Source organism: Tauraco erythrolophus, chromosome 1 (genome assembly GCF_009769465.1).
Source record: "Tauraco erythrolophus isolate bTauEry1 chromosome 1, bTauEry1.pri, whole genome shotgun sequence".
Lineage (NCBI taxonomy): Eukaryota > Metazoa > Chordata > Aves > Musophagiformes > Musophagidae > Tauraco > Tauraco erythrolophus.
The window spans coordinates 58,218,636-58,241,232 of NC_141465.1; the positions used below are offsets into that span (position 1 = coordinate 58,218,636).

Sequence of the window (22,597 nt, forward strand, 5' to 3'; positions counted from 1 at the left end):
TGAAAAGGCAGTGTGCTCACTCAGAGCATTTTCAGCAAGCAGTTGCACAGTGCTTTTGCAGCTTCTTCCTTTCCAGTCCCTGCACTGGTGCACAAGACTCCCTTCTCCCACCAATGGTCTCCTTCTGCGGATGTTGCTCGCCCTGCCCTCAGCCTCTTGCTGGGAAAAAGCTTGACATGAACGCTGAAATGATGAAAGTCATTTTCTACGGGCTCGTTTGACAGATTTCATTGAGATTTTTTGTCAGGCTGCGATAGCATTACTCACAGTGAGCAGGGTCTTAACTTTGGGAAAGTCTTAGGACAGACAGCTGGGACCCCTGTTAGGGAAGGCTGCGGCCAATGGTGAGTCTTCAGAGTCAAGCCACTCTGGGAGCTCCTGCTCTCTCCTATGCAATTTAGTACTTGATAAATAAGCTTGCAATTTTGTTTTCAGAGAGAGAAGTTAAATGGCACATCGGTTTTGGTACCTACTGACCAGTGACTGCTATAGAAGATGGTGTTTTGTGTACACTTACGAATAAATACGCTCTTAACAATAAGGACGTTGAAAATCAAGACATCCCAGTCATTTTTATTTCCTCTCAGTCATAAAACCCAGTAGGTTTAGCTCTGGTTCACAGTGTTGGCCATAGTTTTGTTCTCAGTACATTAATAAAAGAAGGCTGTAAAAAAATGTGTGATCATATCTAACAGAGAAGCTTTGATAATACTGTCTGATAATGGTGAATGAAAATTAAAAGATTTTCAGCTTGACAATATTACACATATGCTGCTTGATATAAAACCTCAGGTTCAGGACAGTGTAGTCAATCTTTAGAGTCTGAGTATATCAGAGTCACGATTTTCTAAGACAGGCTCACATTCTGAAGGAAACAGTCTCATTATATTTTTATATATATATTTATATATATTCAAGTGACTTATTTGAGCCATGCAATTTTGACATAAGTAAATGCAGTTCTGTCACCAGGCTTATCACTTCTGTAAGCCCTGCAGGAGACCTAGTAAGAGATATTTCTGTCATCTCATTCACATTTGTTTCAAATTTTGGAGCTGGACTCTGCACTATAAACCAGACAATTCTCATATTGTATGATGCTACAAAGTGACTTCAGAAGAATAATTAAACCCTATCAATATGGTGCAGTTGTTCATTTTCAAAGACAGTTTCATTTAATTTCAATTACTGAAAATATACATGGGATATTTTAATAGTCTCTTCTCATTATACCTAGATGTATGAGATGCTTGAGTTATAATTTTTTTCTGGAAAAGTATTTGTCTTCCTAATTTTAGCAAAGTTTTGTTAGGCCTGAATGAGTTGTAGAATTAGTCAGGAAGTGTCAAAATGTTACTAGCCTTTCAAAAATGGATGATAGCTTCCTTTTTCTGGTATGAACACTAAGAAAATGCATTCAGATTGCCTTATAATTTTCATTCACTTTATTTTTAAAAATATCAGTACACTGTAATCAGGGTTATGAAAAACTCTACTTACGGCACTGTTATTTATACAATATGCGTGTGCACACAGCCACACACAGCCTTCCAAATTCATAAGAATTTTGTTGTTCGCTTTAGTCCTTAATTTCTGTTAGAAGACTGTCACTGTCCTTACTTTAAAAAGACTTTTCCTGTTTAGAAAATATATTTGTTTATGTTTATTCATTTTGAACATTTCACCTGCAAAATTTATAAGTTTTTTTTTACAATCAACAGTGGTTTAAGACTACTTATTTATGAACAAACTCAATACAGCATTCCTTCGGACATTTGAAACTATTATTGAAATAGTAACAAACATCTGAAAAGACACAGCACAAGAAATCTCTTTTGGGCAGTAATCTCAAGTAGAAATGTAACTCAATCAAATGTGCAGGTGTATTGCATAGTAAAATACTTTGATTAACTAAGCTCAACCGTCATGTTTGTTTACGTTTCTAGAAATTTTAAAGCAAAATTCTTAAGGCTGTTAAGAACACAACACAGCCTAAAAGATAAGTACAAATGCCATTACATTTGTACAATAACATTCCACGTTACGACAGAACATAAACATGAATGTTTATTTTCTTAGTAGAGAGGTGTTACCACTGCAGTTCAACAGGGATATGTGTTAGAACCTGTACTTTCAACATATAATTTTAGAGGAGGAGCAAATAGCAAAGTAACAAGTCTTTCAAATTATATTAAATTATTCAGGATAATAAAGACCAGGGACGTGTGTGAAGAATTGCAGGAAGACCATGGGAAGCTGAGTGTTAAAAGACACATGCAATTTGATGTACATCAATATGTACTGATGGACATGAGGAAAAATCTTAACTCCAGAAAAAGAAATGATAGGTTCTTTGTTGACCATCATCACTTTGGAGGAAGATCTTGGACTTGAAATAGGTTGTTCTGTGAAAACTCAATGCTCAATAGCTTGCAAAAGCCAAACCAAATACTAGAAATTGTTAGAACAAACAAAACGGACAACATCAGTTGATTCAACTGTATGAATCCTTTGTATGCCAGCACCTTAAATGCTGTGTTGAGTTCTGGTCTGCCTATTTCAAAATGGATAGCAAAGATAATTAAAGGATTTAGAGGAAAACAAGCTTATCATGGGTATGGAGAAGCATCCTTATGAGGAACAACCAAACGGGCTTGGAGTCTTCAATGTGAAAATGTGTTCTGTACAGGCACACTGTTCACTGTCTCTTCTAAAAGAAGTATGTAAAATGACCAGCTAAAACGATATTGTGCTTAAGAATAGTATGGAGATTATTACAAACTCAGTATAAATACAGTACCACTCATCAGAAAAGAAATTAAACCAGTCTAAAACAAGCCTCTGTGATTAAAAAATAAATCCCTCAATAGCATAAAAGTATTTCTGGACTAGTATCTTCAGCACAGGACCTTAAGTTGTTCTTAGTATAGGAGAAGTATAAGGTGGGCAAATATGAGTGTTGGGCAGTTATAGGAAGGATGTCGTGCATAGTCCAGTGAGTGTAATTTTTATATTGAAGAAAATGCCAGGCATTATGTCAGGCATTTATTAACAGAGTTAAATATGTAATGATAAATTTTGGAAGAGTTAGTGCAGTTTTTCTAGACATTTGTTTGATTTATTCATTAAGGATTTTTTAAATGCTTTGAGGAATTCAGCAACTGTGTAAATTGATTTAATCTGAATTTTCAAAAGCTTTTGGCAAGGTTCATGCCAAAAGATTTTAAAGTGGCTAGCTTGTCTTGAGGGAAGAGAAAGAGCTCTTGTAGATTAGTAAGTGATTAGGAGACAGAAAACAATATTTAGGAATTATTTGTCAGCTTTGAGGTGGAGCAAAGGGACTCCCGATCCCACAGGCATATGTTCAGTACATTTATAAAAGATAGATACAGAAAAAAGTGAGATGATGCATGTTGTGGAAATGTGTTTAGCATAGTTGAATTAATTTGACTATTGATAATTAAGGGATTTGAGCTTCTAACACAGAAGGAGAGGCTGAGAGAGCTGAAACTGTTCAGCCTGTAGAGGAGAAGGCTCAAGGAGATCTTTTCCATGTGTATAAATACTTTATGGGAACAGGAAAGAAGATGGAGCCAGGGTCTGCTAAGTTGTGCCCATGACTGGACAAGAGGCAATGGACACAAACCAAAACACAGCATAAGAAAACACTTTTTTACATTGAGGGTGGTCAAACAGTGGCACAGGCTGCCCAGAGAGGTTGTGGAGTCTCCATCGTTGGAGATAGAATCATAGAATCATAGAACGGTTTCGGTTGGAAGGGACCTCAAAGATCATCTAGTTTCAACCCCCCTGCCATGGGCAGGGACACCTTCCACTAGGTCACGTCACTCAAAGCCTCATCCAACCTGGCCTTGAACACTTCCAGCGATGGGGCAGCCGCAGCTTCTCTGGGCAACCTGTTCCAGTGCCTCACCACCCTCAGAGTGAAGAATTTCTTCCTTATATCTAATCGAAATCTGCCCTCTTTCAGTTTAAAGCCATTACCCCTTGTCTTGTCACTATATACCCTTGTAAAAACTCCCTCTCCAGGTTTCTTGTAGGCCCCCTTCAGGTACTGGAAGGCTGCTATAAGATCACCCCGGAGCCTTCTCTTCTCCAGGCTGAACAGCCCCAACTCTCTCAGCCTGTCTTCAGAGGAGGGATGCTCCAGTCCTCGGATCATCTTCGTGGCCCTTCTCTGGACTCTCTGCAGCAGCTCCTTATCCTTCTTGTGTTGAGGACTCCAGAGTCCATGCAGTATTCCAGGTGGGGTCTCATGAGAGCAGAGTAGAGGGGCAGAATCAAAACCTGACTGGACGTGGTCCTGGGCAACCAGCTGTAGCAGGGAGTGGGACTGGATGGTCTCCAGAAGTGCCTTGTGAAATCTAAACTACTGTGAAGAATGATCTCATAATATGGAATGACTGGGTTATGAAGGGATGGATAAATACAGAGTGTCAGTAAATGCAAATACTGCATATGAGGAAAACCAACCACACCTATATATTTATAAGAATCTAAATTAACTACTACCACTCAAAAAAAAAAAGTGATTTACTGTTGCGAGTTCTCTGCATAACATCTTCGATATTTATTGCCAGTCATAAAGGCAAATAAAATCTTATTACTTAGCAGGAAAGAAGATGAAAACAGGACAGGGAATGTCCCTCTTCATTTGTAGAAATCATTGGTTCATCCGGTTGTGAATACTCAAAAGGATTCTGGTAGAACTGGAAAAAACGAGAGAGAGATGGTGAGGAGGATGGGGTGGCTCTCTGCAAGGTGGGGCTAATAAACAAAAGTTCTTCCACTTGCAAACAGGTGACTGAGGTGTGATATCATACAATTATGAATGGCATAGAGAAAGTGCGTAAGAAGTGCTTATTCTGTTTTATTGTACACAAAGTACAGAACATCCATCAAAATAAAAAACAAACTACTGAAGTACAACCTTTTCAATGTAATTAAGTGTGTCATTAAATCACAGAGCCTGTTGTCCCAGAACCCTTTGACAGTGAAGCACTTCAATGAATTGAAAGTGCAATTAGATGAAGTAGTGGAGGATAGGTTCATTGAGAGGCTAGGTGTGACCTTTGATTCAGGAGATCTCTGAAACTTCTTACTACCGGGAGGGTGTATTGAAAAATACCACTCCTAGACTTCATGTTATCACTTACACCTTCTCCTTAAGCACCTGCTACAGGTTATTGTTAGAAACTGGGCGCTTGTCTAGATGTATCTTTATTTTGATAAACAGAGTAATTCTTAACTTCTCGTTGGAACAGCTGGGTTGTTGAAACCTAAGGCAAGAATGATGATTTCTTTTCTTTTTGCAAGCTGACATCCTCCTCCTTACTCAGTTTTGCTTTGTTTCTCAAAGGAACATGGAACAATTTTTTTACCTTTCATCCTTTCATGTTAAAAAGGCATGTATTAAATTGTGACTGCTGTATGATGAACTGGATGACAAAGGATGTGTGGTATTGCTAGACATAAGGAAGTTTTGTATTGCTTTCTCAATGTTTGTTTTTTTTTTTTAATAGCAGATCATATCCTTACACCTAGCTTTGTTCAATAACAAATTCATAACTTGGAAGTTTTATGGGCGAGACCCAAGATCTATATTCAAGATTATTTTTTGTTTTATTGAAGACGTTATAGATTCCTTTAAGAAACGCTCATATTGTACTAGGTTCAGATTTTTTATTCTTAGAGTTTTTGGGGGGCAGTCATTCCTCTCTCTTAGGCGTATGCTGCTTGTTGTGCAGTGCTATGCACGCTCACAAAACCATAATCTTCATAACACCAGCTGATGAGACTTTGTTTTTTTCTTGAGGCTTTGGGTGCCCTTGCAAGCCCTGTCTTCAGGCTCTAGTGAATTCAGTTCCCCTTCAATCATAATGAGGATTATGCTACTCAGAGGCGGCACCTTAATTCAAATTTCCAGTTGGAATCTTTTTTATATTCTGTTGCACAGACACCTAGCCATCACCCTCTGCAACTCCTTAATCAGATAGTATACATTTATACAGGATTTATTATCATACCACCAAGCTTCTCTTGGTAATGCACATATGCATTAGAATTTATGGGCACCACTTCTAAACTTGGGTTACTTGATACTTAAACTTACCAGGGGCGAGTGGGGAGGGCCATGGGGCAGGCTGTGAACCATGGAAAGTTGTTCATCATTTCAGGGATTAACTGATACGTAATTACAGCTAAGTAAGTCCAGGGATGAGCGTTCATCTCAGGTAGACAGATTCCTCTGGCACCGGTGAATGAGGGGGTCACACTTGCCAGAGGCTGGGGTGTGCGGGGCGGGCTGGGCAGCGATGTGCCAGCATGGCTGCCCTGCCTCTGGGCAGCTTGCCCCTGCCTGCCCTCCCGGGGTTTGCCCCTGCCTCCCCTCCTGGGGTTTCCCACAGCGGGGTGTATCGCAGGCTGAGGGGTGCCTTGGTACACAGGGTGGCTTTTGGGCTCCAGGCTGGAGGGGTCGAGTGTTTCTCTGGACCACTGTGTCCAGGATGGTTCACGTCTTCTCAGCATTCATCTCAAGAAGTTTTTATTTGTGTTTCATTTTTGTGTTATCTTGCTGAAAGTTGGGAAATTCTTCCCCTGATGACTTTGGTGAACGAGGGCTTTTGGCTTTTCAAATTTAGGAGTTTATTCTCTCCAGGAAACCTTCAGATTTACAGGCTGTATCGTTGTTTGTAGACTATTTTAAATTTCTTTGTAACGCCCAGCAATACGTTTCCTTGAAACATCAAGATTGCAAATTCCTGTTTTTGCGAAACATCAATTGGAAAAGATCTTGCTTTTTAATCAGGATCAATTTTGTCCATAAATTATGAGCATGAGGAGCAATTATTCTTTTGGAGAGATTTTCACATTCAAAGAAATTAAAAACATTGTATAAAGAACACATGTAGATATATCAGGGCCCCTTAACTAGTGATAGTGTAAATGTTTCCCAGCCGTGCTGAGTTTCTATGGGCTGTGTTTTTGCCATCCTTATTCAGGCTGAGCAATCCTCTGTGATAATTCTATCGAAATCCCTGAAATAACTTTCAGATCTAGGATCTACTTGGGATTAAGATAACAGAGCCTGACCTTTAGGGTAAGATCCAAAGACTATTGCTGCTGATAAGAATTTTTCTGTGTGCTTCTGTGGTGGCTGTAGATCAACATGCTTTGACTTGTGGCATTTGTGTAGATGAATGTTGAAGAGGAGAGTAAATTTTTTTGACTAAAAGTTGTACTTAAATCTATTTTCCATCTTTTTTTTTTCAACATTAGTTTCAGTATTTTACTAAGAATTAGTATTTTTCCTTCCATTAAAATGACATCTTCTATTATACAGGTGCATCCATTCAAACTTGAGTTGATTTTTATGTTATTAGTTTTATTTTCAGAATTGGTTGTAGTCAGCATTATGGAATCAGTCTCACCTGAATCTTTCGCTATTCTATGGGGACTCAGCAGAACAAAAACATAAGACAGGGCACTGAACAGCTTGCATAAACAGTTCTTGAGACAGCTATATCTATTTTGAGTTCCCAATAGACACTTCAAATTAGCATGAAAAGCAAGATTATTATGGTTTTGTGTACTTTGATGATCTAAGCTCTCAAGACATTGAATCTCTTTTTCTCAAAGCCCTCACTGAGGGCTTTTTTCACTTCCCCTCACTGCATATAAAACATGGTCTGTCTTCCCTTTCTTATCCTTCTCTCCAAACCCCTTGAATCCAGAGTAGGCTGATCTTATGCTACAGATGCTATAGCGCTTAAAATGGATAAATTCTGGCATGGATAAATTCTGACATGTCGAAACTATGAAAATTATGGCAAAAAAGTCTGGCCAGAGGATTCTCCTGTGTATCACAAAGTTTTTAAAACAATTACTAGAAATACGCTACTGAGTATCTAAACCAGGTGATCGTGGTTAGAATTTGACCTTCCTATAGTAAACTGTCCCCCTCAGTTCAGAGTGTTGTACTCCTGTTCAGTATGCTTGAAGGTTGTGCCCGTTAGTGACCCATCTTCATCAAGAAGATACAAATTATTTTTTATTTTTCCCAATTTAAAGCTGATTGTGTTAGCTTGATGACTTAAAGAGTATTTTTTTAATTTTAAAAATTTTGAATAATTAATGTACCACGTTAATGGTGGTTGTTCTTTGTCATGCTGACCACTGGCTTGGCTTAGAGGATCCCAGAAAGATGTGCTAGAAGAGAAGCAGTACAGCAGTGCAAAGTCCCTTTCCTCTTCCACCCATCCTCAGCGAGGGGATGCTGATCTCCTTAAGCCAACTCAGAAGTATAGGTTACTCTCCCAGTTTTACGGTATGTTTCTGATCCATGTGTCTTTGAACTTTTTGTAAGGATTTTGGGCATTTGCTCAGTGTCTTTATTCTTTCTTACAGGATTTTCTTTGAAAGAAGTATTTCAAAAGCCTCTATTACAGTAGCAGTTGTCACTGAGGCTATTTCAATTTTGCGATACTCCAGCCTCCAGAATCTGTTTTTCAAACTCTCTGTTGAATCAGACTGGAAACAGACATTTGAAGTGACTGTTTAGCAAAATAATTAGTTTTTCCCAGTGGTCTAGAGTGAAAAATATGCAAACATGAATAAAATGAGCTCATTTGGAAGGCACTGAGCTTTAATAAATAACCATTTATATAACAGCAAAGTAAAGCAAATTAAAATTTGTTGTGAACACAAGCTTTTTTAAAAGAACAAATTAAGTGAACACACTGAGAGTTAAATCAAGACACTGGAGGCTTTAATATGCCTGTTCTCTGCATGAGGAGTGCTGAATGAAAGAGGAATCAAATAAGACCTTCATAGAATTGGCACCAAAATATTTTTGTTTCTAGCCTAACTCTATTCAGCATAATAACACACTGAGTTTGAAGTCTTACTTAAGTGCATCACTTGAGGTGAAACAGTGAGGAAAACTGATCCCTTGCCCATAACCCCTGTGCACAGATTTCCCCAGAAATGGCAGTTTCACTGGAGGGTTTGTTTGTTGACACTGCATCGATATCTGGAAATTAGCATCAAGCTGAATGTTTCTCTTCTGTACAACCCTGGATGTTTTTAAGGGGGAAAAAAAAAAAACAGCAAGAAGAAAATACTGCAAATGTCTGCTTTTGTTTCTGTTTTTGTTTTTGTTTTTGTTTTTGTTTTTGTTTTTGTTTTTAATTCTTCCAATATCAATCCTGAGTTAATGGAATTTATAGAGAACAGTTATAGACCAATATGACTCTAGGTTTTATTACTTTATTTGTATTACTTTTATTACTTTATCTCCAATATCTGGAATGTTAAATGTCTTTATTTGGGCTACATTTATGTAAATATTGATCTTCTTGCATCTCATGAAAACACAGATTGTTGCAAATCCTGTTTTTTTACTGTAGAAGCGCAGCAAAAACTCTATCCTCGAAACAATGCCTAGCTCCTTGAAGTGTTCGGGTTGTCCCGAAGATCTCAGCTCAATGCTCTGAGCCTTCAGCTATTGCAACCAATGTATAACACATGATCTATCTGTCTCGAAGGGGTTAGTCCTACTTTTGGAACATGCTCTCTGTGAGATCAGATTAATCTACTTTAATAGCACTATAAATCATGTTTTAACATCCTAAAGTAAATATGAGCATGTACCAACTAGTGTGAGGAGGAGGTTGAGCTAGATGACCTCCAGAGGTCCCTTCAAACCTCAACTTATTCTGTGACACTGTGATTCTTTCTTTATCTTTGATAGAGCGAATTCACTGTTACTAAAAAAAAGTAAGAAAAAAAAGTGGAAAACCTAAAAGTTCTGCTGTATAGCTATCAAGTGAATGAGAGGACGGGACAGTTGTAGAGGGGCACAAGATAAAGCCTGTATAGAAACTAGGGCTGAAGTTTATATAATCAGGAAAAGAAGAAGGCAACTTCATGAAGTTCATAAGAGAGATCAGTATTTATATCCAATTTAGATAATAAAAAATGGATATTTTGATGTGTCATGCTATGGAAAAAGTTTGTGGATGGATAAATGGAATGTTAAACTTCATTTAAACAAAACTAACTTGTACTGCCAAGTGCAGTGTTTTTCTTGTGCTTGGTTTTTTTTCCCTTTGATAGAAGTTTTTATAAATAAATTGCCAAACAGATATCAGACAGTTATTAACTGTCCACCTAAGCTGAAAGGCACAAAAGGCTTTTATTTGATGCTTAATCACATCTTATGTTAGCGCTAGTAAAACTTTTCCTGAGCATTTGGTTCGGAGTAGTGGGATCTTTCCTCCAACTGTGGAAGTCTTTGTTTTGGAAAAAGAGCGAGGGCAGGTCTGATCTAACCTATAGTGAAGCTTTTGTAGAATCTGAATGTGATATGATTCACTTGGCTCACAGATTCGCATCTCAGTTCTGCTGGTCCAGCCAGCAGATGGTCCTATCTTGTATGAATAAATGAGGTAAACAGGCAGAACTCGTGTGAACAGCACCGTGTTTGTACAGCCCTCTTTGACAACCTCTGCTGCCTGACAGTAACAAATCACGCCTTTTCACCTGAAACTTCATACTGGTTTTCCGCTGTGGTTAGCCCTTCATAGTGGCATGCTATATTCACTGTCCTGAAGTTGATGGCATTGCTAATTTTCCCTTTTCTCTGTTGTAACAGCTGGAAACAGTGAGACTGAGGGCCAAGAAGCGGTGAGAAAAATACAAGAAGAAACTTTGCCTGGAAAAGGTACCATACTATATCCATTCCTTTAAGGAACTCTTTATTCCTCTCTTTTTGCTGGCATCTTCTTTTGTATGAGGTTCTTTTGTCTATTGTTTAACTTCTTTTTAGGTTAGGGAAACTAATTCTTAAAGTAAATCTGGCACAGGGGTAAAACGAGTAGGGTATTTTTTAAAAAGTTTTCAGTTTTGTTTGGCTTCATTACTATGTGTCATTGCAAAAGGGCTGCCTGCAAGTTACAGTCTGCCTGCGTGTGGATATGGGCACAATTATTTAATAGCTGGGCAGAAAATCAGAATCCTAGTCATTTCTGCTAATGGGAGGATGACAGCAGGTAAGAGTGGGTGTATTCTTTTTCATTGCTGGTCATGTCTCCTGTCATGTGTATAATCCCATAAAAAAAAGTGGGATTTTTTAGGGGGGTAAGAGGTTTCTAAAAGAACAAGACTGCCCAATTGGGTTATTTGACACATGGCGAGAATTTATAATCCTTCACAAAATAAAATTATTTAGTTAAAAATAGATGGACCTTTCATATCAAGCCAGAATTCCTGTGTTTTTGCTGTTCTTCTGTTTTTTTCTTGTAATCTGATGAGTGATCATGTTGCAGGAGGCGTAAGGAGCGCATAGCTTTGTAGCTAGGAGAAAAGGTACATTGCACACTATCTGCTATGAGATTATAATTTGCAATTTATGATGGAGGTTGGTGCATCTAATATTTCCATCTCTTGGATTCACTGGGTGTAGCTCCGAGTAGTGTATGATGATTCACCGCTGCCACTTTGATGTATCATTTCTTGGCAAAATAATAGGGCAGTGCTGCTACTCCACCCTATTGAGGATCTTCATGGCTTCTTCTGAGATCTGATTCTGTTTTTGTGCCTCTAATAATTACTGTTATGATGATCAAAATACGTTAATTATTGTGTTAAAAACCCCTTTCATTAAGATTTATCTTTTGACTTAAATAAATGTGCACCCATCATAGCCTCAGGATACATGTATGCTAGTTAAAAGCATCATAAATTAAGGCACAGTCAGAAGGATCATGAAAGGAAAAAGGTAATTATGACATCGTTTAAGTATTTTACTGGAATTTTCTGTACAGAGACCAAAACCATTTGGAATTAATTGCATCACATGACCTGCATGAAGCTGAATAAACCAGAGTCTGTCTTATTTTCTTACATCTGTGTGATCACAGGCTTTTCTAACACCTTGGTCTTTCTTGATTTTTCTGAACGAAGTAAGCTCTAACCTTCAGTTATGAACTTTGTCAAGATATATCTGGCAGTTTGAGGAAGCGGAAAGTGTATCTGAAGTTGACTGAAGTTGTTCCTCATTGTGATTATAATGACTGAGGCTTTAGTAATCTCAGGTCCTGGTAGATTCGACCTAAAAGTGGAAGAGTATTGCCTTTTCAGAATTTCTCCCTAATTGAGGGATATTTGTATTTACAAGTGCATTATCTTGTACAAAGGACTTGTGCAAGTCTGAGCAGCAATCCTGTGTGACCTCTTAGCAATGAATTTGCACTTTGCTTTGTAATGGGATGTGTGTGCAGATACTGTGACCAGGACTGGGTGGTGCAAACATACCACCTTTTCAAAAGCTACAGTTCAATATCTGTGTAGTCACTGTATAAAACCATTATCAGTTATCTTGACCTTTTTCCTCCTTTTTTTTTTTTTTGAGTGTTTTTCATGGCCCATGTGAAAAAACTGCTTACAAAAACTGTTGCCATGTGGAATATTGGACACTTGAAGGAGAACTACTCAAAACAGTATTTCTGGGCAGCCAGCGTGTTCAAGGATTGGGACAATAGAGCTGTCTTTTTGCTATGGACAAACTATATGAGTGGGTGCCATCAGTTTGCTATGTAGATCTCAGATCTCTAATAACAAGGAAAATCTCCTTGCTTGTTAGCAGGTTAGATAGAAAAAGGGAGCAAGAGACCTTGTCCTGTCCTTGTTGCCTGACTGAGCCATACATAGCACGAACATCCCCAGAGACAGCTCTGGGAAAAAGCCAGGCTTGTTGAATGCATGTAATTACGGTGGTTTTAAGGCAATATCATCCTTCTACGTCTTGGCCCACTTTCTGTCTGCGGCTCTGTCTGCTATCTAAGGGCAAGTAGTTTTACTCGACATCTACACTTACTTCAGGGACAAGAGTGATTCAAGACATGTACATAAGTGATTCCTATGAAGCAGCTGATAAGCAATAATGTGTTAACAGTTTCAGAGGAGGATAAAGGATAATAATAAAAAGGCTATGTACACAGGTGATGCTTTTTTACAGCAGCATTGCAAGACATGAAGAAAGGACTGACAAAATTTCTGAATACAAGGAGGCAGGAAGCCTGGTTTGCCTTGCTGGAGGCATTTAAACTAGAGCCAATGCCAAAAGATGCTGGCATATTGGAGAGGAAAGCAGTTGCAGCCGTTCTCCGACAAGGCAACGATGCTAAAGGACACAGAAAATCTAAGCGATGTATCACATCACCTCTTCCTACCACCCATCTTCCCCCATGGTGCTACACCAGAAATCTCCTTGGTTCCTCTCCCTGCTGACTCCAGACTGTTCAGATGTCTTCCTCAGTTTCAGATCTCGGTGGTGTTACTTATTGCTAAGTGTAAAGAGTGAGGAAGCTCTTTATGGGGACAGGCAGCTGAGTGGAGGCGAATATGGTGCAGGTCCTTGGGGCATGATAGACCCAATTGACTTGACCATCAGCACCTCTCCATGATAAAGCAATAAAAGCCCTCAGATATCCAGAACAGACCAGAAGAAGTGCTGCATTGTCATTAAAATTATCACATGGGCACTATTTCCAAAAGACCAAGGGCAACAGATTGCTGCGCTCTGAATCATAAAGCTGGGAGAAGCCAGAATGATGTGGGCATTTATCTTGCTTCTATTTGTTAAATTGGGATCTTGTGTTGTTAATAGTAGCAATTATATGGCTGGGAAAATTGTTGATGGCTAGGGATTGCCACAGAGATATTCTAATTGTGTAAGTCTCTGTAATTTACGCATAGGGTGTGTCTGTTAGTGGGTTCGTTAGTTAGATCAGGAGAGCGCTGCTTTTCAGACAACGCTCAACTGTTGCTCCCTTGCTGAGCACGGGTTTACATCAGGAAGGGCACCGCAGGGCCTGACCTGGATTCTCTTTGGATAGAACTAGCCTGGGAGGTGAGCTGCAGCGGTAACAGAGCGTTAGTGCACAGGAGCAAACTTAGACCTTATCTGAACTAAGAGTCTTAGCAACCTGTAGAAGTGCCTATGTCAGGTCCCCAGCACAAAATGAGCTTTAGAGATTGACTTCTATTGATCCAAACTGCTTGTTAATGTAGCCATAACTGTAGTTACCAGTCCTGAACAAACTACATGGAGCTATGAAACTGGGAAGTTTCTGTGATAAACTCAACTCTCAATGATACTAGAAAAAATCTTTCTGTATACATAACAGAGCGTATCTCCTGACTCAGTTACCCTCAGTTTACATCTCTGCACATGAAAGCTGGTTTTAGCCTGATGATTACAAACATACAAATGTTGGAAACTAATATATAAACATGAATGAAAGCTTCATTCATTCCAGCTTAGGTTCATGAATGCCAATAGAATCAGCAATTAGCAAAAGTTTATGCATAAATATCACTTAGCGCAGTACCAAGGAAAGGCTCTCACAACTGCAGTGTAGGAGCTGGAATTGCAACTAGACTCAAAGGAGAGAAAAATTAAAAGTTAGTGAGAAAACGGGGTGTAAAAGTCCTATTAAGCACAGACCTCTTCAAAAGGAGAAGCCTGTTTTCAGTCTCACCCAGCATTTTTGTGGCAATTCAAATAAAACCACAATTATAAAACTTCGCACCAAATCCACAGCATTCATGAGGCTTCCATTTGAAGCCAGGCGAGAAAGGAAGCAGAGACTTTCTCTCTTGTAGTCAGAGGAATGCAAGAGGTTAGCACGGTGGCAACCAAATCATGTCATTTGCAGTCCGACCCACATCAAGACAGCGTGGGCCAAGCAGTAGGAAGAACAGTAGCATCTTAAAAACACTACAGTTCACCTGCATTCAACAAACCTGGCCTTTTCCGAGCTTTCTCTCGGGATATTTGTGGTATACGCGTGGCTCAGCCAGGGAATAATGAGATGATGATGCTCCTTTTTGCAGTATAACCTGCTAACAAGCAAGGAGATGGTCCTTGTTATTAGAGATCTGAGATCGAAGAGTTTACCCAAAAGAAGAAAGGGTAATTTAGCCAACAGGTAGCAAGCGTAATCACAGAATAACTCATAGGTGGTTACTCCATTGACGTTTGCTGTATGTTAGGCACTAATTTTAACAAAACAGTCCACATTTTTCCACTCTATACCAAACTGTTTTTTGTTGGCTTTGCCTGCAGCCTAGATAAAGCCAGCTGCTGAGAGTTGCCAAATTCCCAAACTTTTAGATTTCTTTTTGCCCAACAGTCAATGGTGGTATTCCCAGCACATGGGCCAGAGTTGTGTAAGCCAGTTCAGCAAAGATCGGTGCTTTGTTAAAACATGCAAAAATCATAGAATCACAGAATCATAGAATGGTTTGGGTTGGAAGGGACCTTAAAGATCATCTAGTTCCAATCCCCCTGCCATGGGCAGAGAAATCCTCCGCTACACCAGGTTGCCCAAAGCCTCATCCAACCTGGCCTTGAACACTTACAGGGATGGAGCATCCACAACTTCTCTGGGCAACCTGTTAATGTCACCCAGGACTTTTTCTTTAGCCTGGTATGTCAGAGATATTGTTCTAGAAGTGATCATCCAACTAGTCAAAAATAGTAGAAAATATTTGTGGTTGAGATGTATTTTCTGTAAGAGTGCATACGCATGTGTGAGTTTATGCTTGTCTGTGTCAGATTTGCTTTTCATAGTTTAGTTTTGAGGTGTAAAAGCGTAACATCCTGAGCTTGTGGCAAGACCTGGTGTGGCCACTTTGTCCCTTCTACCACATCCTGCCATTGGCATATACTTTCTCTACCACTACTGATGCTGAAAGACCTGTATGATTGGTTTAAAGAGTTTCCTAGCAATAACACTGCAATTTCCACCTGTGCGGTTTCTTTTTTCATGCTGGTGCATTATCTCCAGTGCTTAGCTTTGGCAGGTCAAGGACTGCCCTCTGTTAGAGTTGTACAACTGAACACCAGGCTCGTGAAGACATATTGAAAGAAGGGTGGTGATATGAGCAAGTAGTAAAGAAGTCTCAATCTGACAATGTGCCACTTTGCAGGACCCTGTGTGGAACTGTGGAGCTCTTCTGCTTTGTCACTTGATGATGAGTATAAGAACCTTGGCTAAATAGTAACATTTATTTTCCTTCCGTAGCCTCATCTATGGTTATATCAAATATATTCAAGCCATATGAAAATATTTAAATCTTGAAAAATATTGGATGTGTTAAACTTCATTTAAGTCTGTAAAGACTGAATTCTCCACTTGCTCAAGGGGCAGAAGATCCCTTTCTAGAAAGTAATTCTGGGGCTAATACAGTTTCTCTTTGCTCATAGCCCTTATGTCCCATACCCAGTAAAGTTGGTGACTCTGCTCCATATTAATCAGGGAAGATTTTAATCCACAGAAAGGCATGTCCAGAGCCTTCTGATAAAATCATTTAGGTGAATAGTTTGCAAATCAATTGTCCTGCTTTTCTGTTTGTTTTACATAAAACTTTGATGCAAAACCATGGTTAAATTCATTAAGCATGCTTGCTCATGTCTTTTTTGTTCTCCTTTTGACTTTCAGTGTAGCATGTTGCAAGATTTTTCCCCTCAGTGCTTACAGACATTTAAAACAATAGAGAATCCCCTATTTTTTTTGTGCTTCTTAAGACACCTTAGAAATTGAGTTGTGTTAACAAGGTGGCAATTCAGACAGTAAGAGCAATGCTTATATGGTTCACAGAACTAAAGATGAGCTGCAGATCTGGATCGTGAGATGGAGATAAAGTGTTTCACATATAAAATGTATTCATAACACAGGCACAAGCTCTGCTTGTTAGTTTCCTAAATTCCAATTTCCATTGGAAATGTGAAACATATTTCATTAACAGGCTCTCCCACTAGGAAACATGATTTTCTCTTATTTAAAGTATTTTTAATGAAACTTAGAGACAAAGAAGTGCACAGGTGTAGCAGTAAGCAGAATAACAGTCTTTTCAAATGTCTTGCAACCATTTTCTGACTGTAAATCACCAAAGCTTTGTGCGACTAATGGGACCAGAGCTCTGAGGTGAGGATTTTTCTGATTGTGCTGCCCTACTGAAAGCAAACAAAAGAAAGGGAACGTCAAAATGAAATTGTCTCTGCAAGGCCTAAAAAAGCTCCATTTCGTGCTTTTACAGGATTTTGATCCTCTTTTATGTACCTGTAGAGCCATGATGTCAAGCAGTGGCCAGATAGAGGTGCTCCTGGGTTTGACACCTCCCATAGTATGCCATTATTTTTTTCTGGCTCCAGCAGTAGTTGCAGGCAGGTTGCATGAGTTATTTCCAGACCTTGTCTGTTCTCAAGAAAATTGCCAGAGAATGCTGAAAGACAAAGCCAAGAAAAAGGCAATTTGTTTTCTCTCTGGAATGCTTTCATATCTCTCTTCCAAGATCTGATTTATATAGTCCTAGCTTCTGTGGGTTACATGTAGGGCTTTAGAAGTTAATTTCCTTATAACAAGTACAATATTTTCTGTGTAAATGCCATCACTTCTGCTCTAGGGATCCAGCTGCTAGGAGCACGGAGAGCTTGCAGCCTGAAGTAAACATGGGAAAAGCAGAGCCTATATTTAAAGCACATATGAGCCGTGCATGTAACCTTCCATGTGTGAGCTGCACATGAACCAACAGGCTGGTGTCTACCTGAGCATGCTGGCGGTGCCAGTCTTTCCTTGTCAGCTCCATCCTTGCAGCAGTATGGCAAGGCTCCAGAAGGAGCCTCTGCACCTCTGAAGGGCCAGCACTAGTGTGTCCATGCTTAGCTTGTGTTTCAAAGGCCATTTTTCAACAGCAAAGAATCAAAGCTCTGAATAGATGTCCCTGTTCTTAAATGAGTTATGAGCCAGGCTCTTCCCAGTGGTGCCCAGTGACAGGACCAGAGGCAATGGGCACGAACTGAAATGCAAGAAATCCCATTTAAAAATAGGAAAACTCCTTTTCTTTTTACCAGAAGGGCTATTGGATATTGGCACAGGTTGCACAGAGAGTTTGTAGAGTCTCCATCCTGGGAGATATTCAGAAGCCACCTGGACACGGTCCTGGGCAACTGACTCCAGGTGGTCCTGCTTGAGCAGGGGCCAGGACTGGACAATCTCCAGAGCTGCCGTCCAGCCTCAACCACCCTGTAACTCTATGAGTCTATTAAATTTTAGCAGCCAAAACCACATGAAACCCTGTCTGCTTTGTTTGTCCAGCCCTGACTACAAATACTGTAACATACACAGATTCCTGGACCACAGGGTCTTCAAGGAATTGTATCAGTGTTCATACAGTGCCTATAATAAGATTCTTGGGCACAGATAATGATAAGAACAGCAATAATTTGACCGTAATGCAGTCTTAAGAAATGGATATTTGAGAAGAACTTCAGAACAGTGTAAAAAAACCCCCATCTGTGCAGGTGAAAAAAAATGTCCTGTGGAAACAGAAGGAAGGAGTGTAGGAACAGTGATGCTGAAAGCAATAATCTGTGTGAAAAGGCCAGGAAACATTGCCCATGACTCTGGAGAAGTTGTCTTTGTTATTTTTTTCTATGCAGGGCATAGACTAATATGTTTTATTTTAAGACCTAAATTTTAAAATCTAAGTTTCAAATAAAATATGCTCAAGATTACATGACGCATGACATCTCTGCCACATTTTCGCAATCTGAATAGAAATTAGCATGCTCATGTGTACTTTGAACCAGCCCTTCTCAGCCTATTTAAAGGCTTGCAGGAAACGTGTAATGCCAGAGCATTTTTTATAGTCTATTCTGGTACTTGGTGCTAGAAAATCTTACTTGTAAGAAGAAAAAGAAATACTTCTAAGGAGACTGATAAACTCTGGAATTAAGCAAAACATCTAGCATGAGAATCATTAGATGTCTAATAATCATGTCTGGATTTGGATTTTTCCTCTTACATCAAGGCACTATTCTGGATGAGGTGATGTGAACTGTTACCAGCACCTGATTAGTTTCCTCAAGCAAATGGTCAACTGTGTTTTAGTCCTTATTTAGTCTTAACATTATGTCTGCCACTATCTTCTCTTACCAAGTTTATTGTTGACTTCAGGCTGCTTGGAAGGAGTAGCTCTTCACAATGGCTGTGACTTGAGGAGACAGAATAAATCAAATCATCTTTCCAACATTTAGTTTGACCTAGTTGAAAAATAATCCTTGCCAGTGTTTTACCTCCCAAGCATGGAAAATGTGTGGGCCTGTGGTGGGAGAGAGATGCCCATGGCTCTGGGCAAGATTTGCTCTTGCTCTGTGTTTTCTCTCGTTCTACTCCAGTCTCACTTATGCTCACACACATGCACGTTTTTTTTAATAATTTACAGCTACTAAACTTCCTGGAACGTGGATCTCATTTAAGTGGTATGGTGTCTGTACTTCTTTCTCTTTAGGAATTTGATGACATATCATGGGGAAAAAAAAAAAAAAAGTTATATATGTATTGGAGGGGAGGAAAGATAAAAAATAGTATACGGAAAAAAGCAATTTCTCCTATTCAAAAATTTGTCATGGCAGTTGGAGGCTTCTGAACTGGAGGTTTGTGAAAAGTTAATTTTCCAACCTAAAATCTTGCAGGCTTTCTACATTTGGTAATCAGTCCGTGCAAAAATCCCATGGCCCTAATCAAAACAGTTTTCCATGAAGACAGAATATTTCCTGGAGATGTGTCTGTTTTGGTGGGTGTGAAAAGAGAGAGAGAAACATTTTTGCACTCATATCTGCAAAACAAAGCAGTGACAGTGCCCCTGCCTGTAGAAGGGATTAACCGAAAATGTGGTAGCTTGTGTGCAAGTCTATCCAGATGAAAGACTTTTCAGCCCAACTTGTTCTGGATTTCTTATGTCCCAGACTACTGTACTATCAAAGACAATCTTTGTTTTATAATCTAGACCTTAAAATCTTCTTGAATTCATGCTGCTTATCAATGCTTTGTGTTTATTTGCAAATGCATACTATAAAGGAATTTATTTTAAAAGAGAATTTTGCAAAGATTTTTTTAAAAAAAAGATTTTGTTTAAAACAAGATTTTGTTTAAAAATTGCCACAAAATGGAAATTTCTTATGGAAAACACTTCTTGAGTGTCAGTCTGAGCCTACTTTCCCTCAATCTCTTTTGGTTTTGGTTTTTTGCTTTGGAATGATAAAAAATTAATTGTTCAGTCCCAGGCTAACTGAAGTCTTCAAATGGAATTTCCTTCAAGACTTTGTTTCTGAATGCAGAAGACAAAGCACATCTCCAGTGCTGTAAAGGCCTTATGCTTTGAAACCACAGGCGGTAGCTAATTGACAGAAATGTCAAAAAATGTGCTTATTTGGTGTAGAAGTGGTGCATGTCTTACAAGGCTGATGTAGTGAGCAGTCCTCCTGAGAATCTTACTCAGACTCTTCCTCCAGTTATGATGGTCTCAAATGTCTGACTGAAGACTGCTATCTTAGAAGATATATGAAATGATTTTTTAGTCTGGGATCATAATCCTGTAGTTACCTTGACAACTACCGGTGATATATAACTACATTGTTTTTACCTCTCCAGATGCCATTTCAGCCGGTCCTACAGACAGAATATAGATTTTCCTTTTTTTTTTTTTTTTTTTTATTTGCTTGAATCATATCTCTGGAAATCTACTCTTCAGAAATCAGCATCCTTTCTGTATGTCCTTCTGGCAGGATAAAATAGTATATTTGCGTTTCCTTGTAAAAGAGAATGATTTGTGGCAGTGTTCACATATTATCCAATTAACTACCAAACAATGACTTTTTGTATAAATCCGAAATTCAAATCCATGCGTTCATGTTAACCAACCTGGGCGTATGTAGAGATACAGTCTGAATAAACCTTGAGTCTCAAGTAATGAAAATGACATCACCGAGGGTATAATTCTGCTGGTCTCCTCCTCCAGAGGCACGGGCAAGCAGAGCATATGGTGTGCACTGCATGGTGCCGGAGGAAGAGCATCGGAGAACAGCAATTTGCAGCTGCTGTGTGGGGCAGAGCAGAGCTGCGCGGACTTTTTCTTCACCTCAGCGCAGTCAAAAGCAGAGAATTTAGGCCCACGTTTGCGTTCATGGGTGGGAATTCGGGCCCCAGGGTGCATCAGGGACCCAGTAGCTCTGCCAGCTCCCGCTGGCTGTTCTGGCAGCGTGTGCATGTGGAGCCGGGCAGGACAAGGTGACCACAGCAGCTCTGGGGAGGCAGCTGGAGCTGAGCGGAGTGGTCCCTCATCCTCCCTGAGCTCTCAGGACCAGCTGCGGTCTCCTCGTCATTTTTCTGTTTAGATGAAGAACTCACCAGGTGATGTAAATTGCTGACGCCAAAGTTAACTTCACGAGGGTAGTCCAGAAATATTGTTCTTAGGCTGTGTGGAAATCTAGCCCCTGTATCCTTAGTCTCTTAAATGTAATTTTACCTTCTTTCCTGAAGATATTTTGAAAGAAAGCCAAGCTTTTGTGCTTCACAAGTGTCTGCAAGGGGATTATTTTCAGAAGCTGGATGCAAAAGGGCTAGTCTCTGCCTTCAGCTAGAAGAGTGCTGCCCACCAGCCCCAGCTTTAGGGATTTGTAAGACAGCAGAATGAGGCCAGGACAGGGAATTTAATTAATTTCCTTCAGCCCAAGGTAGGAAGTACGTGCCATGGGGAGTTTGGGTCCAGCACAGCATGGCGGTGTGCGGGGACAGTTGCGTGAGGAGTGGGTTGGAGCTGGAAGGAAGGAGAGCGATTGTGGGTCTGTCCCTGCCTGCTGTCTGTCCTGTGCAGCCCAGCGGGGGATGGACCTGAGTGGTGGTCGCCCTGCTACCTGGCTTCACCAAAAGCTGCCAATGCAAACGCCCACAGAGACCTTTTAAAACACACCGTCTTCTGGTAGTCACAGAGGGTAAAAATTAGCACTGTTTTTTCCTTCAGTTTCTCTTTAGCACCAGGTGAGACTATATGTAACTGATGATATAAGGAGAATTCGGTCTCAGAGGGAATTTACACTACCAGCAGTAAATTATTCTTTGGATTGAAAAATAGACTTTTTATTGATCCTTTTTACTTTTAAAACAATATGACAATTTCCTCGTTTTGTAGATTTATTTCAGATAATAATTTTTCTATATTGCTTACTCTTTCAGTTAAATAAAAATCACCATCCTACTGCAATGGATGCTATAAAAAGGAACATATATGCATTCAAAGAGCAGCTGAATTGGACAGGTAAAATGGGAGAAAATGGTGAAAAAAAAGGAAAACAAATAGAGGACAGGATGATAGGAGAAAAAATCACAACATAAATACCACATTCCATATTCCATTTTCAATTTGAATGACTGATTTTTTTTTAAATTTAGTTTAAAATTTAATCTAGAATAGACAGTTAAGACACTGACCTGTAAGTTAATAAGCCGAACAAAGCTAAGAGATACTAAAGAGCAAGAGGAATGGGAGACTAAGCAGAAAAGCAATGCAAGGAGTAGAAAAGGATGAAGACGCATATGAAGACAGAAAGAAGAACCTGGCAAGAGGTTACAGCCACATAAGTTTGAAAGAGCATAAGATTATATCCAGAAAATACAACACTCAGGAGCTGGCTGGTTGTTTACCATATATGCTAAGCAGATTTTGAGCA

At 39.5% G+C, this 22,597-nt stretch overlaps 1 protein-coding gene across 1 annotated transcript in view; it reads left to right on the forward strand.

Moving 5' to 3' along the window:
• The window catches only part of DHRSX (dehydrogenase/reductase X-linked), a 180,962-nt gene that overhangs the window by 41,715 nt on the left and 116,650 nt on the right, over positions 1 to 22,597 (forward strand). The window contains exon 3 of the mRNA XM_086609650.1: positions 10,676 to 10,744. Within this exon, the coding sequence (XP_086465776.1) occupies positions 10,676 to 10,744 (69 nt within the window). The remainder of the gene's footprint in view (positions 1 to 10,675; positions 10,745 to 22,597) is intronic.